The following is a 15,013-nucleotide window of genomic DNA, read 5'->3' on the forward strand; positions in this document are numbered from 1 at the left end:
TGGCGGCCATACAAACTGCTTAAACATTGACTGAGAATAAAGGCTTAAAATTGCATCCCACCAACTTCAAACTTAAAAAAACATTTTTACTATTATAAAATCATTTCATCTGCATTTAGAATAAATATATCAAAAGCAAAATAATATACCGTAAACTTATACAATTTATCTCCCTTGATGAAGTGCAGGAGGATATTCTTTCATGTTCATTGAAACAGAATTTTCTGTCATTCCTTTGTGCAGTAAATTTAATTAATAAGTAGTTTATACTGCATAGTGTTATGAAATTGAAGAATTATATAAATGTACAATAGCAAGTTTTATATCTCTATAGGTATACCTTTTGCAATGTGATTTAAATCGGATCCTCAATCCGCTCGTTTTTCTCCACAATAGAAAAACAAGGAGCAGATCAAGGATTTGATTTTAATCAGATTGAACTTTTTGATGACTGAACTCATTAACTTGGTGCTTTTAGCACACGACTTTTGAAGCTCATTAGTTATCTAGTTATAGTAATTTAATATAAAACAAATCATTAAAGTATTTAAAGTACTTGCAATACTGTAATGCCAGCACCAATTCACAATAGCGCCATCATGTGATGTAAATGATCTAGAAATCTAATACATTATACAAACATTTACAAAATTGTTAGATGTAAAGAATTATAGACAACTACATTCATCTACGGTAAAACAGACTTCTAGCAAAGGACAAACAATAATTTTGATTTGCTATGAACATAATTTGTTATATCCAATCGGTTTATAATTATCTAAATATAAAGGGGAATGGACCTAACTCTACACTCATCCTCACAACGTCAGGAGTGCTGAGTCTGTGGCCATGGCCACGAGTGGACTCGAGACCGGATGTTGTAAGGATGCTCCACACTAGGCCTGAGTTTGTCTAAGCATGTTTTCCATAGCCAAGTTTTGTGTAGACCAATATTTTAGCAAATTTGAATGTTGTTTTGACATAGGTGATGAATCAAGGTGTTACTGTTGGCACTTTATTTTATTGACCAAAATGGCCCCCAATTAAACTACGTTTTTTCAAGAAGCCTCTCAGAAAGACAAAAGCGAAAAGGAAATTTCAAAAACTGGAAGTTTAAATTCTCATGTCATAGTCAATCATTTTGATTCAAATTCTTTTTTATTTTACAAAAGATTTTGAAAATACATGCCCCAGCATCTTTAGAGACACACTGGTTTGTTCGGTACATGTATTAACAGAAAATGTCAGGATTTGAATTACAGTAAATAAAACCATGGCAATTACATGTTAGTTTAGAAGCAACTTATTGCAAAAGGTCATCTATAATTGAAATATATTTATTTTGTAATGACAATAATGATTATTGGTCTACCACTGTGGACTTAACTTTGTTAAAGAAATTAAAACGCAATACATGTATGGAACTGGATACAAAAAGTTCAAAAAAAGTTACAGAAAGTTAACTTGTGTTTGTTCCCCATGTGCCAATCCATGCCAAATGTTCTGATCTTTGTGCAAGAACTTTATGATTATGAACAAAATAAATTATATTTGGAATACATATCAGTATTTTTAAAACAGTATCTGTTATACCAAGTGAAGATGTCTTCCTTTAGGCATACCTGAAAATCTAGGCCGAACACTAACAAAGCTTTGAGATAGTGATAAAATTTAAAACAAATCTTGTGACAAAAATTCATAAATAATTGACACTGTGATAATTATCCAATACATTTGATCCCTTCCCCCATACCTGCACCCATAAAATTGTATGGCATTGATACATTATATCATCATATACAAGACTAGCAATATTTTTTGGCAAAATGTATATATGTATGGTGGGTTAATTGTTGTTATTGCAATTATCATTTATCCTAATTAACATCACTCCTGCATAATTATTACACCTAACTTTCATCCTAATAAACCAGTAAGCATTTGATCTAATTAATTCAATGCTGGAAAATTAAATTATTAACACATTAAGTACATGTAATTGGCTTCAGGGCAAAAAAAATTATACATAGCAAAATCTGATGATATTCATGGCACATTTAATTGAAAAGAAAGCAACCTGGATCACACATTAAAAAAAGTATGTATGATATATAGCACTTGTTTGCAATGAACAAGGAGATAAATGATTTTTTTTCAGGATGCACTTTCTGTTAATGCCAACCTAAATTAAATAATTGTTACAAAAGATATGTCAAATGACAAAGATATGCAAATTCATGAGTGAGAAATTCAATCACAACTTCATTTTTGTACAATGTCCAGATCACAGTTGAATGGTGACACAGCCATGGAAGGCACGCGTTTCCTTCATTGTGTTTTCGATGGTCCAGGTATCGGTACTAGGGTCGTAGCATTCCACCACATTGATGGGCCGAGAATCCACTAACCCCCCAGTCACGTATATCTTTTCCCCTAGGACAGTGGCTCCACTGTACTTGTGGGAGTAATGCAAGTCTGCTAGTGTTTGGAATGTACGCTTTTGAGGATTCAAGGCAATCATCTTCTTCGAGTCCTCCCAAATGATGTAAAATATCCCATTGATCACAACTATTTGAGCAAGTTGTATGGCTTCTGGTAATATGAATTGTTCCCCTGTTGACTTCATCTTCCCGTTTTCACTCAGTGTGTAACTGTCAATGGTGTTCACTTTCACCCCTCCTTGGAGTCCCCCCACTTCCATCAGCATTTCATTGTGTGAGACGACCTGGGAGAGACTTCTTGGAAAGGGAGAATTTCCGACAACCGTCCATGCCTTGATTTTAGAATCATAACTCTCAATGGTGTCTAAATCAATGATGGAGGAGGTTGTTTCATAAGTAATCCCACCAAGCACAAAGAGTCTGTCTTGCAGCACTCCTGACGAATGTCGAGCTCTTGGCTTAAGCAGTGGTGGCATTTCTATCCAAATCCTTTTGACACTGTCAAATTTCCAAACATCTGATATGATACGGTTCTCAAAAATTCCACCCGTAACAACAATCGAGTTGGATACAGCACACACACTATAAGAGGTGGCAGACTTGGGAAAGACAGGAAGGTCTGACCACTTCTCCTTTTGGGGGTCATACATCTCCACCGACCTTGTCCCTTGACCCCCGATAACGACCAGTTTTTCTGTGGCCACTGTGGACGGACGAGGATGGACCTGGCAGTTTTGCATGCTGCGTCTTCTGCGCCCATGCTGATCATGGATCGAGGCATGCTGCTCCTTTGCTTCTAAAACTAGCTTCAGACAATCTGGCATGCTTTTAACGAGAGAATCATGCTCGATGGCGGCAAGTTTGTTCAAATCTACAACGGGAAGTCTTACTTCTTCTAAAAGTTCCAACAGATCACTGCGTCTTTCATCAATGTCATAGTTTATCCACTTCATGACGGCTTCGTACACGGTGTCCTCCACTTGCACCTCAATCCAGTCACTTGCAATGTAATCTTTAAGGCGGTTTAGACTCAAGTGCAAAAATTCGTCACATTCAACTACACTGCTGAAGTTCTCTAGAACAAACTTGTGCGCCTCATCCTGCAATTTTTTACATGAATGGATCATGGCAAATTCTTCTATCCCTAAACAGTTACTGATATGGAGCTGTTGTTTAAGGAAATCACAGCATGCTGCCACAATAGCTGGAAACTCAAACAAGCTTCCTGCAGACAGCAACTCTTGAGCGTTTTCTGTTGTTATTTCCAGATTTCCCGTGTAGACATAATCAATGATTCGCTTCATGGTCCACGGGGAAACTTCCTGAAAGGATACCCTGAAATCTCGCCCTTCTCGCAGGTTGTGGGAAAACATGGCACGAAAATAAGGGCTGCTGGCTGCCAGAATGATGCGATGACAGTAAATCTCTTCATGTTGAACACACAAGGTGGCATCAGTAAAAACTTTCTCCTGTCTCAGATTGTTTAGCTGTTTCAAGAGATCAGGAGCATATTGGACACTTTTTAGAAAACATCTTTCCTTGTTGGGAGTCCCCATTTTAAAACTGTGGTAGGGAAGTCTCTTCCTCAATATGACATCTCTGGCTGTAGACCTGCCTCAACAGCTCTCATCTGAAAATACAAGAAATATTAAATTAGGTCTGAGAATGAGCATTCCTTCCTCTTAAAGATGAAATATAAACCTCATAATAACTTCTCAAATATCCATGACATAATCCAACCAACCAGGTGTATTCTGTGCTGTAACACATAATATTAACACGGCCAATTACAGTAGTCTTTTGCAAACAGTGTCTACAAAGCACAGTTTAATTTGTACCTTAAAACTTAATACATTACCTGTGCAATGCTAAACAAGTAACCAAATAAAATGCTCCTGAACTTTACATGTAAGGAAGCTTAACCGAGAAAACTCACTGACCATATCTAATTCCCTTGAATTCACAATAATCAGGTCCTCAAATTGCAGATTTAGTCAAATGTATACACTGCAAACAAGAGTTGTTTGTGAGGGTTAAATCAGGCAAGAGCCTTCAACACAAAGTATTAATTAATAAAAAAAAAATCTGCCTCGGTGTTGCTCAGTTTCAACAGTACAATGGAAGAAAGCTGAAGTAATGGATTAATCTTTAATACTGGCAGCCTATACATCATTACATCTGAAATTAGCACCTAATAGTCAGATTGAAGCTGTGCCAAAGAAGGAGTGAAAAAAGTGAAACATACGTCGTAATGAAAGGTTCGTCATCAAAATCAATAGAAAACACAATCATCACCTATTTAATGGGACTCATTCTCTCCTATTTCTGATGTTAAATGTGATAATAATACGAAAAAATGACACATAATTCGACCCATTCTGACAACCACAGAAGTACAATATCATTTAAGGTAATATATAGCAGTCATAGTCTGCATGATTTTGTTCAAAATAGCTATTTCTATTACAATACGAAAAAATTTCAAGCATTTATTTTGGTACACCCTATTCTAATGTCTATTTTGTTAAGGGGGAAAGAGCAAACTATATAAGTTACATAACTGTGGTATACATTAGTCTCCTTGTAATAAAAACTGTAGAAATTTCTGCTTTAATAAAGATCAAAAGGAATACTGCAACAGCAGATCTTAAATTTTCTTACACACTGCATGTTACAAAATATATATACATGAAACAAAGAGGATGATAAAAAACTTAATCCTTTGAATATTGTATCTTAAAAAATTGTTTTTATAACTATATATCTCGGGTACCAGACAACTAAGGTACTGCGCAGCATCCAAATCTTCTAAATCAATAAGTTCTATCGGAATGTATCACGAAATGAATTATACACTCAACCTAATGCAGAATATACTAACAGTTAGGTACAGACACCATTAAGTCAATTTTTTTTTAACTTCAATCCATACAACCTAAACCCCCATTCTCCCACTATTTTTTTTGGGGGGGGGGGGGGGTTGAGAGTTGGAATTAAGTTAAAGATTTACTGTTTACGTTCCTCATAGTAATACATGTATTTAAACGCCTTTAGATGCAACATACATGCAAAGAAACTCAGGATGACTATTAATGACAAAGCATATTTTCAACCTATCAGAATGCTCTATTCAAGAGTAGAACTTCTTACTTTTAACCTGCAATATTAGTTCTGTTACAAACATCCTCTCATTCCAGTTTTGTATAATATGCCAAACAAAGTTGTAAAGGATCAAATGTAACCATGATCTTTTTCCTAGGCACTTGTAAGTAATAAGTACTAATCTGATTTATGTAAGTCAAAAATCTTGTAATATTCTTACTGTAGAAAAAAAATCAATAAATATTACCTATACTCATTAAAACATCTGCCCAATACAATGTCCTTTAATGCCTACTGTAAAAACAACTTCACAGAATGGTTCCAGATAAATAAATCTCAGAAAATCATGTATGTGCAACTATGCCAGGGTCCTTCACTCCTTAAATGTTGGCCTTGAATTTTTTTATTCTATAACTTTGGAATTAACCTTAAAAGTCTTTTACCATTTAAGTATGTATTGCTTTTGATCAGGTAGTTAAAAGTCATAATAAAGAGAGCATTGAGCCATTGATGTATGGAAAAACAAAGAAAACAAAAGTCAAAAATGTTTCAAATTGCTGATCTCACAGGCATAGAAATGCACTGCAATTTACAGATATCCTTTCTTATATGAACAGAATTTAATGACTGAAATTTAGATCAATAAACAATAAAGTCACTCTACTTAAACCTCTAACTGGCATGCAAGATATACATGATAAGCCCCTTTGTAGTGATTTGTCTGAAACATGAAACTCTGATGCGTCCATGCAAACATAACATCCCGAACAAAACACAGAGTAGCAATTACTCACTTCTCAAATTTCAATGTGCACAGTTTACTCTAAAATTATGTCTGCTTTGAATAAGTGACACAATTTTTCATTATCTCAGTGGCAGAGATTTTGGGTTCTAATGTTTCAGCCAAATTGAATATTTACTGTACAATATTTTAATTCAACAACTTAGAAGATGCCCTTTTATACTTTGTTCTTATATAGTACATGTACCCAAATATTTATTTATTTAGTTACTAATTTATTTATTTTACCCCGATAATTTCACAAGCAATTGTTTCTGCAATAAACTTAACCACATAGTATGATATTTACAACTGTTATATTTATAATATATACCAATACTTTATCATAGAAACAAGTTCCTGTGCCTTTATCCCTCTGGTCTATTAAATTCTTAAACATCAGCCTCCAAAGCATAGAAGAGCCATTTTAACATGAACTTAACCTTTAAGCAGTACACGTCAAACTCCAATCTGGTAAAGGCCGGGTCTAATTATGGTTAATTGTACAGTCAAAGACTAATAGGTATGAATTCATTGCAGCAACTGCACTTGTTGCCTTTATCCAAGGCTGTATATTTTAGTTGAAACAGCATCAATTTCATACAATATAGCACAGACCTTCTAATTTTGACAGTCTATAAACTTTAGGATCTTTGACACCTTAATTGTGACTTCTACTTCCACAACATGGCAATTTGAACGCATTGTGAAACTGATTATATTGCCAAAATTGGTTGTCTATCTCTTTGGTGCAATGGGTGTAGCTTATTCTACCAACTGCAGGTCCCACTTTTATTTTTATGTTTAGAAGTACAATTTAAAAAATTGATTTTTCCCCCCTGAATTGATTTTTGTGTATCATTTTCAAGTTGAACACATGTGTGAAATCTATATCCTTAAGCAGTTTAGAAGTTCAGAATCGTACATACGCAGAACTTTTCCCAGGTGTTTAGAGGACCCTTTATATCAAGAGGTTTTATTAGCAAATCAAAAAGAATTAAGGTACTCAATAACTGGACGGTTGAATCCCACCAAACATCCATGCAAAATCATATGCAATTATACATAAAACAAAATAATAGCAAACTTTTGGTTAGGAAACTATCATCTTTGAGTTTAAATGCAAATGTAAATTTCCAAGAGGTAAAATCAAACAGAACTATACAGCACCTATTATTTCTGTGACCAAGTGTGCAACTCAGAATCCCATTACAGGTTTTATGTCAGGACTATTCCTAAAATCATTTACCTAAATTAAATTTTTGTGTTCTTGGTTAACAAATTTAAACCTATTTGTTTTAACACACATATAAGAGAGCCTAAATCATTTTTATTTGTGTGTTAATTTTATCAATGCTTCATAATTTCCAGACTGTTCCGTTCATATTGCCACGAAGATTTGAGTCTCAGAAAAATTTTGCAGATTCCCATTTAAGCATTAGTCACCAAGATCAATATATATCAACACGTAAAAAATAAATCAACATTATTACAAGATGTCACTGGTGATAATGTAAAAGCATATTAACATTAATGTACCTAGGCCTAAATCATAAAGAAAACATGCCATTATGTCTATTTTGATTGTGATTTTCAGCTTCAAACATGCTTTTTATCTTTGCTTTATTCTACAAGGTAAAACAATTATGGACCTATCTTCTTTTAAAAAATGTAGACATACATATCGCCTTCATCCACAGGTCCAGTCTATATGCTTCTTGAAGAAAATAATAATAACCCAAATTTTTTCATTTTGGTTTGAGTTGAGACAATGGTTTGAGTTGAGACAATGACAAAGTGAGGCCGGTCAAGAGACACAGTCAGATTACTTTAACTGTGTCTCGGGACAATGTAGGACACAAGATTTAGTAACCACCTGGTAAGGGCGTAAATAAACTTTGTGACGAAAAGATTAATCTGTAACCATCATAATCATAAGGAGGATGCTCGTTTTAAATGATAAAACTCATCAATACACATAAGAATTTAGCTTTTGTAGAAAGCAACGGCAAAGGAATACGTTGAAACAGAAAATACTTTTTATTAAGTACCCTAATTGAAGGAAATTCGAACTACCGTAATATTTACGCAGAGTTTTGTCGTGGAAATTATGTATAATACATACTTGCGGCCTATTAAACGAATTCCTGTACGTTCTAAAGAAACAATATTACCTGGTGCGACTCTCTTTGTATTTCTTCATCCATGTTTTCGTTGTGACAGGTTTTTAGTACGATTTCTTACGTCAGTTTTGGTTAAGGGAAGCAACTCAAGATGTACTCTTCGGACAAAAACGGATTTCTTTAACGCTATGTTTTATGTCGCATATATCTGATTAGAAAAAATATTATATATACATCTTCAATGACACATCTATATAGAAAACTATTTGCTTAATTTTGAAATTTTTTTTTAACCCAATCATCAATAGATTTAACATTCATTATATTAAATAAAAGTGAAAACTGAAAATATTGGAATGTGCCTTATGTGGTGTTTATCAAAAAAGTAAAATGACAATTAAGATCCTACTTTGTTAAACTGCTACTCTACAATACGCTATACAAGTTTGACATATAATGTAATAGAGGTTTAATTTTAATTATGGATATATTAATACAAAACTTAAGTTACAAAGGCTTTAGCCAGAATTGTATGACTCTTTCAGATGATGTAAGCCAAGCTTTGTTAAGGGTAGCTGCAGGTCTGTAGCCTCTGGCCTGAAAAAATTCAGGACCGGGTTGCTCAAAACACTGGTTAACTTTAACCACTGGTTAAATCCATTATCCAGTGGTTAAATTTTGACCAGTGGTTAAACTACGTTGCTCAAAAGTTAACCACTGGCTAAATTGCTTAACCAGTGGTTAACTTTTGGCTAAAGTTAACCATTCTACAAAGCTGGGTTAAGTCTTATAACCAGTGGTTAAACATGGCTGCTAGGTTGTTGTTTGACCTAAATTTTGGCAGACGACACAAGAAACAGCGAGTTTACAGACATTTTAGTCATAATTTTGACGAGGCGGAATAAGAAAGGTATCGGTTTTCTATGGAATCGGTAAGATTCATAACAGATCTTATAGAACCAGAGTTATGCCGCCCCACCCTGAGGAGTCATTCCCAGTGGATACTAACTTTAACCACTGGTTAAGTTAACCAGTGGTTAAAGTTAACCAGTGTTTAGAGCAACCCGGTCCAGATGGACAACCTCGTTGTCCATCCAAATTTTTCAAGCGGGAGCTACAAACCTGCAGCTATGTCAAGGGAAAAGACTTTTGGAAAATATGGATTTAACTTTTCTTCTTATAAAAAATAAACAAAGGCAACAAAAAATGTCAAAGAATGTTTATTCTAGTAAAACTATTACAACATACAAATTAAAAAAAATCATAAAAAAATTAAATGCACATAAAATCATAATCAAGTTGAAAGACAGTTTTTTATGAAGTTCATTTCACATACCAGTACTAACACTAAAACTACTTGCTACAAATGCAAAAGATTTTATAACAATATCTGTGGTGATTCAAATTAAGTACACTTCACATCCTATGGCAATCACTGACTGAAACTTATAGATGACATCCATCATCGGTTTTCTCTGTCTCCTTCTAGGGAAGGATGCCAATACCTCGCGCAGTGTTGTGAAGTATTTCACTTCTTAAGAATTTTGGACTCCCTCAAATTCACTCTGATGTTAAAGTATAGGTATCTCTACTTATTAACATCTAATGTAAAAAAAAAAAGCATTAACTTATAAATATTAATAAAAAAAAATTTATATAAAGTATGCAAAGATCTTTAAATCTTAAAACCTACAGAAATATACATACCCTTTGTTTGCGCTTCCGGTGTTTCTGATTCATCAGATTCTGACAGACATTGTTCTTCACCTGAGGAGGGGGTATCCTTTTCTTTACCAGATGATGGCTGCTCTTCATCCAGTTCTTGGTTTTCTTGTTCTTCATCAGGTTTTTCATTTTTCTCCTGTTCTTCTTCGCCACCAATCATTGTCTAGACGAAAAAGTAATAAATTGATCTAATCCTTTGTAAGCTAATTGATCTGAATGATCTCATATGAGACCAAAATAAAGATATTGTTTGTTTGGAATTGCCTCCCGTCTAATTGAAATACCCCTTGCTGATAAAATTCTATTAGCAAAAAATAAACTTGTTTAAATATATTTCATTTTTAACTAATGCTTCAAACTACAATGGATGTTGTATCATAATGCTGAACACAAGTCAACTCATAAAAGATACTGTATGAAATATTTCATTTCTATCACCACTTCCCCTACAACCCCTAAATAAGTCATAAACCTCTTAACTGCTCAAAGTATTTCAATGTAAAGGCCTATAATATTATTCATGTTAAAGGTGAACATGAAAGAGACTTCTATACATGTACATGAGAAAGAGAGATAAGATTTTGCATTAACCTGTACAGCAGTGTATAGTAGTCTCTTTCATGTTCAATGTATAGTCATCATTATGAATGTTTGCATTGTGGTTTTTTACCTGAATTACATCAGCAAAATAGTCTGCCTTCTCTGCCATCTCAGATAATTTAGAATTTTCCTCTCGTAGCTCTTCCACTTCTTTATGTAACTATTGAAAAATAAAAGAGCTTCAATTTATTTCATATATGATGCATGTACTAAGGCCATCTAGAATGACATTTCTTTCATTGATTCTTTGAATTTTTTTATCAAGTCTTTATCACATTCTTTCTATCATGAATGGATGGTATTGGTTATACGTGTTCATTACAGTTGACCATCAACTTAATTTGAAATTCAAAACTACAGATACTTACTCTACAAAATATATCCATTTTCTGAAAGTATAAAACTTTATTAACCTACCATTTCATTCTCATGAAGAGAATCATTTAATGCCATTCTTCTCTGCTCAGCCAGTTCTTTCCAATATGATTCTGGAACTTCCTCTGTACAAGAAACAGCATTTCACATACATGATTTTGTACAGTCAACAAAAGCATATCAAATGAAAAGGCTATACTGTAAAACAGCCTCCTTAAAATGTTGATGTTAAAAATGATGCCATGAGATTTTTTCACAACAAATGATTTTATTGAGCTTATAAAGTTCATACTGGTTTTTCAAATAAGATTTTTGGCAAATCCAATATTTTTATATTTTCAACAGGCTAGGTATTTTACCTACCGTAAACATATTATATTTAGCATGTACGATATTTGGCGGAATATGATTTTTGAACAATTTAGCGTAGATTTGATTTAGCGCATTTCTAAATGTAACTTTTTATCTACTTACATATTTGACATTTAATTAATTTAGCAGACGCTGTTTACCGCCAAAAACGTTAAATAGAATACATAGCCAAATGTAATATGTTTACAGTAATTGATTACAGAAAGCATGTAATGATGAATATCTTACCGCTAACCATCAGGTCATACGCCTCCTGATCTATGTCCTCACTTAACAAGCTTTGACTTCCCAGGCGTTTGTTCCTCTCGGTCTGCACAGCTTTGTGATCAAATGTTTTGACAATTTTTGGATCTTTATATACATGTTTAGACAAAGGTTCCTTTGATGGCACCAGCTTTGAAATAGGTTTCTGTAAATAAATAATTATAAAAGTTAACAAAATTACAATGAAATCCAGCCTGATTATGAAATTGTTTTCATGGAAGGTGCATCAGTAATGTCTATTGTATATCTCGTGATAATAACAATCATTTTTTTGTGTTTGTAAATCAAATTAAGCACTAATCCTTAAATAAATGAAAAATCATAAACAAGAGAAAAGCTGTCAATGTGACAACAAACAGGGTTTTCTTTTGTGGGAACTGTGTCAACCCTAAATTGAAAACACTTCCTATTTAAAGAAATGGGGAACTTGTGCATTATTTTGCAAAAAATAAATATAAATAAATTACTAAGTTCAACAGCTGGTATTTTTAGCATCATTTAACATAAATCAAAATTCAAGTAATATGCACATCTTTAATATATGTACTATGGATCTGCAAAACAAAAAACTTCCTATCTTGAAAACTGTATGAAGAGTTATCCATACAATAGGAGTGCCCTTTTGGCAGCAGTTCACCCGCCATATGATTTTCATCATTTTAACAACTGAATATTTCCTATGAAACAACCCTATTAAAAATTACCGTAAACTTATGAATCATTTGACCTTCATTTTCAGTAAAGAACATAACCGTTCATATACTGAATGTGCATATACCAGCCTCAGGCACTGCTAACCTTTGAGACAGGAGCTTGTCCAGCAAGTTTTTGTGGATCTTGAGCAGAACACTGAAGAGTCTGGAAGATCTTTCTGTTTCCTTGGGATTTTTCCTGAAAATAGAAGTAAATAAAAATAAAGTTGGGTTTTATTCCACATGATCATATCTAAAACAAAAATATAATTATGTTTTCTATAGTCAGTCCCAAGATATTTATGAAGCATATTGGGACGATTTTTAATAGAAATACACTTACCTGTGAAGAATTGCAACTTAAATCTATTTTAAAAAGGGAAAATATCTAGGATATGTTCATTGACAAATTATCATTTTTCACTCGGAAAAATTCACAAGAACGAAAAGCTATTTCAGGGATATTTATAATGGGAAATGTTGTCATTTTTCCTCCATTTGGAAGTCACTCAGAATGCCTCATACAATTTTTCAACATTATCATCCGGGTACATTCATCTCTTTAGCAATGGAAAATCCCTGACTTTTCCTTTTTAGTTGTGTATTGAAACGCTAGAGGAGGCGTTTTGAAGAAATCTTGGAAATTTTTCATAATAAAATTACTATGAAATGAACATTGTTTAAACCCAAAGGTATTTGCAAATATAGAATAATTAATTTGAGAAATGTGCGGCAAAAATATCTTAGGACAGACTCTTAGTTATTCTCTTTTGGGGAGTGGACAGGCATGCCTGCCCACTTCTAAAAAGAGAATAACTCTAAGTGGCTATGGTAAACACATGATAGGGAAAAACGTGCGGCAATGGTATATATATTTACTGAAAAAGCACATATTTTCGTTGGGTCCAAATTTCGTTGTTTGTACAGCAAATACAATTTTGTTGGCATTTAATTTCGTCATTTCATTATCTCTTGTATTCATTAATACTTGGGTTAAAAATTAGTCATGGATTTAAATTCGTTGATTTATACTGCCAATGAAAATAACTAGATTAAATCCTCAACGAATATTTCTGCTTCATGCTTCCACAGTATGTACTAAATTGTGTTAAATAGGTTGGACAATCAAAATAATTGATTGCCAGATAGTTTAGACCCAAACAAAATGATTTGGGTTAATGCTGTATTTAGAAAGTTCAATGGCCCTTTCGGCATGGACATTGAATTTTCTTCGTATTCATTAAACATTGAAAAATAAAATTTCTATAGATAAAATCCATGGTGACCATTGTTAAAAAAATCTAGTCCTGTTTTATTTTTGCCTCAAAAGCACTACTTTTATTGTAGCTCTAGGTGAAAGACATTATTACCTACATCGAAGGTATAAAACTATTTGGCTTAACGTTATATTTAGCCGTAAGTACAGAGTACATAGCTCGTTGCTTTGCTATGCGTTGCCTTTTGTTTACAACATTTAGACACTTCATTACGAAGTGCTTGTAGTGGAATAAATGAATTCAAATCATCTCAGCAATTTAATATATATATAATGAATATTACATACTGCTTCCTTGTTCATTTTCCCTTTGTGAATTGTCTGGAAAAGGCTTCTATTTTCTTGAGCTTCAAAACCACGGCCTATCTCCATCTTGAAATCCCCGGGAAAGAATCACGTGATCAAAATTGATAAGTCGTACATACATTCAGTTGAAATGCCTATGGACCACAGTGCTCAAGGGATTTTAAGATCTTTGCTTTAATATAACATGTAAATTTATGAAAACGTTCATACATCGACAGCATAAGTTTAATGATTAGAGTAAATAATTGAATCTACACTCATGTTAGTCATGTAATTTTAAAAGTATCTTGTGTAAAAGTTATGTCCCTTACCAGCTGCTTACTGGCCTTAGCCACCATTATTTTTAACATTGTCATTTGACATCAAATATGTTTGCATCTTGTGTTTTGATTACTCTAGATTGAAAGGAAAAAAATTCAGAAATTAGAATTTATTGAGCATTTGTAGCAAGAAAAATGTTATTTTCCTCTGGTGATTGATCAACTATGAGTTACCGTAATTGACCACACAAAGACACACCTCAATTTACTTTGGTTGAACTACACAAAAGCAATGTAACCAAATGGAACTTCCAAAATATTTCTTGATACTTCAAATCTATTCTTTAGATCTAATATACCTTGAAGTGAATCTGTCACTTCTAGAGAAATATTGAATCTGGATTATAAATTTTAGAAATTAGATCACATTTCATTTTTTTTTCTTTTCTTACCCATGCATATAACTTTTAATATAGAAGTTATAATGCTAGTTCATTTACTCGATATAATTATTTTCACATAAAACATGCATTATATACTTTAAACTGAAATAGAAAACAATAACATCCCTACCCTTTTTCCTTACAAATTATAACTACTAATAGCATCAAATCCTACCTCTCAACCATCCAAAAAGCCCACATCTCAAATTCAAAAGAGTGTACTCTCTCCCACTTAAACATATGACAAAATGCA

At 33.3% G+C, this 15,013-nt stretch overlaps 2 protein-coding genes across 6 annotated transcripts; both read right to left on the reverse strand.

The window, feature by feature from the left end:
- Nucleotides 1–1,321: 1,321 nt before the first annotated feature.
- Nucleotides 1,322–8,592, reverse strand: LOC128164798 (kelch-like protein 21). 4 transcript variants are annotated; one of them, XM_052828797.1, is made up of 2 exons: nucleotides 8,499–8,592; nucleotides 1,322–4,071 (listed from the first exon to the last, which is right to left on the reverse strand). In XM_052828797.1, exon 2 carries the CDS (start codon nucleotides 3,995–3,997, stop codon nucleotides 2,285–2,287), a length of 1,713 nt encoding a protein of 570 aa, XP_052684757.1. In that variant the 5' UTR covers nucleotides 3,998–4,071; nucleotides 8,499–8,592; the 3' UTR covers nucleotides 1,322–2,284. The 4 variants fall into 4 exon arrangements, with proteins under 4 accessions (XP_052684757.1, XP_052684759.1, XP_052684760.1 ...); XM_052828799.1 differs by lacking the exon at nucleotides 8,499–8,592 and adding an exon at nucleotides 5,791–8,438; XM_052828800.1 differs by lacking the exon at nucleotides 8,499–8,592 and adding an exon at nucleotides 4,382–5,373.
- A 1,057-nt stretch (nucleotides 8,593–9,649) lies between these two features.
- LOC128166549 (geminin-like) lies at nucleotides 9,650–14,139 on the reverse strand. Of its 2 annotated transcripts, none has more exons than XM_052831796.1 (7): nucleotides 14,040–14,139; nucleotides 12,582–12,674; nucleotides 11,748–11,928; nucleotides 11,190–11,272; nucleotides 10,843–10,932; nucleotides 10,155–10,335; nucleotides 9,650–10,012 (listed from the first exon to the last, which is right to left on the reverse strand). In XM_052831796.1, the coding sequence occupies exons 1-7, from the start codon at nucleotides 14,121–14,123 to the stop codon at nucleotides 10,008–10,010; spliced, it is 717 nt and encodes a 238-aa protein (XP_052687756.1). In that variant the 5' UTR covers nucleotides 14,124–14,139; the 3' UTR covers nucleotides 9,650–10,007. The 2 variants fall into 2 exon arrangements, with proteins under 2 accessions (XP_052687756.1, XP_052687755.1); XM_052831795.1 differs by having other exon boundaries at nucleotides 9,650–10,049.
- Nucleotides 14,140–15,013: the final 874 nt, after the last annotated feature.

This window comes from Crassostrea angulata, chromosome 10 (genome assembly GCF_025612915.1).
Source record: "Crassostrea angulata isolate pt1a10 chromosome 10, ASM2561291v2, whole genome shotgun sequence".
NCBI classification, from domain to species: domain Eukaryota; kingdom Metazoa; phylum Mollusca; class Bivalvia; order Ostreida; family Ostreidae; genus Magallana; species Magallana angulata.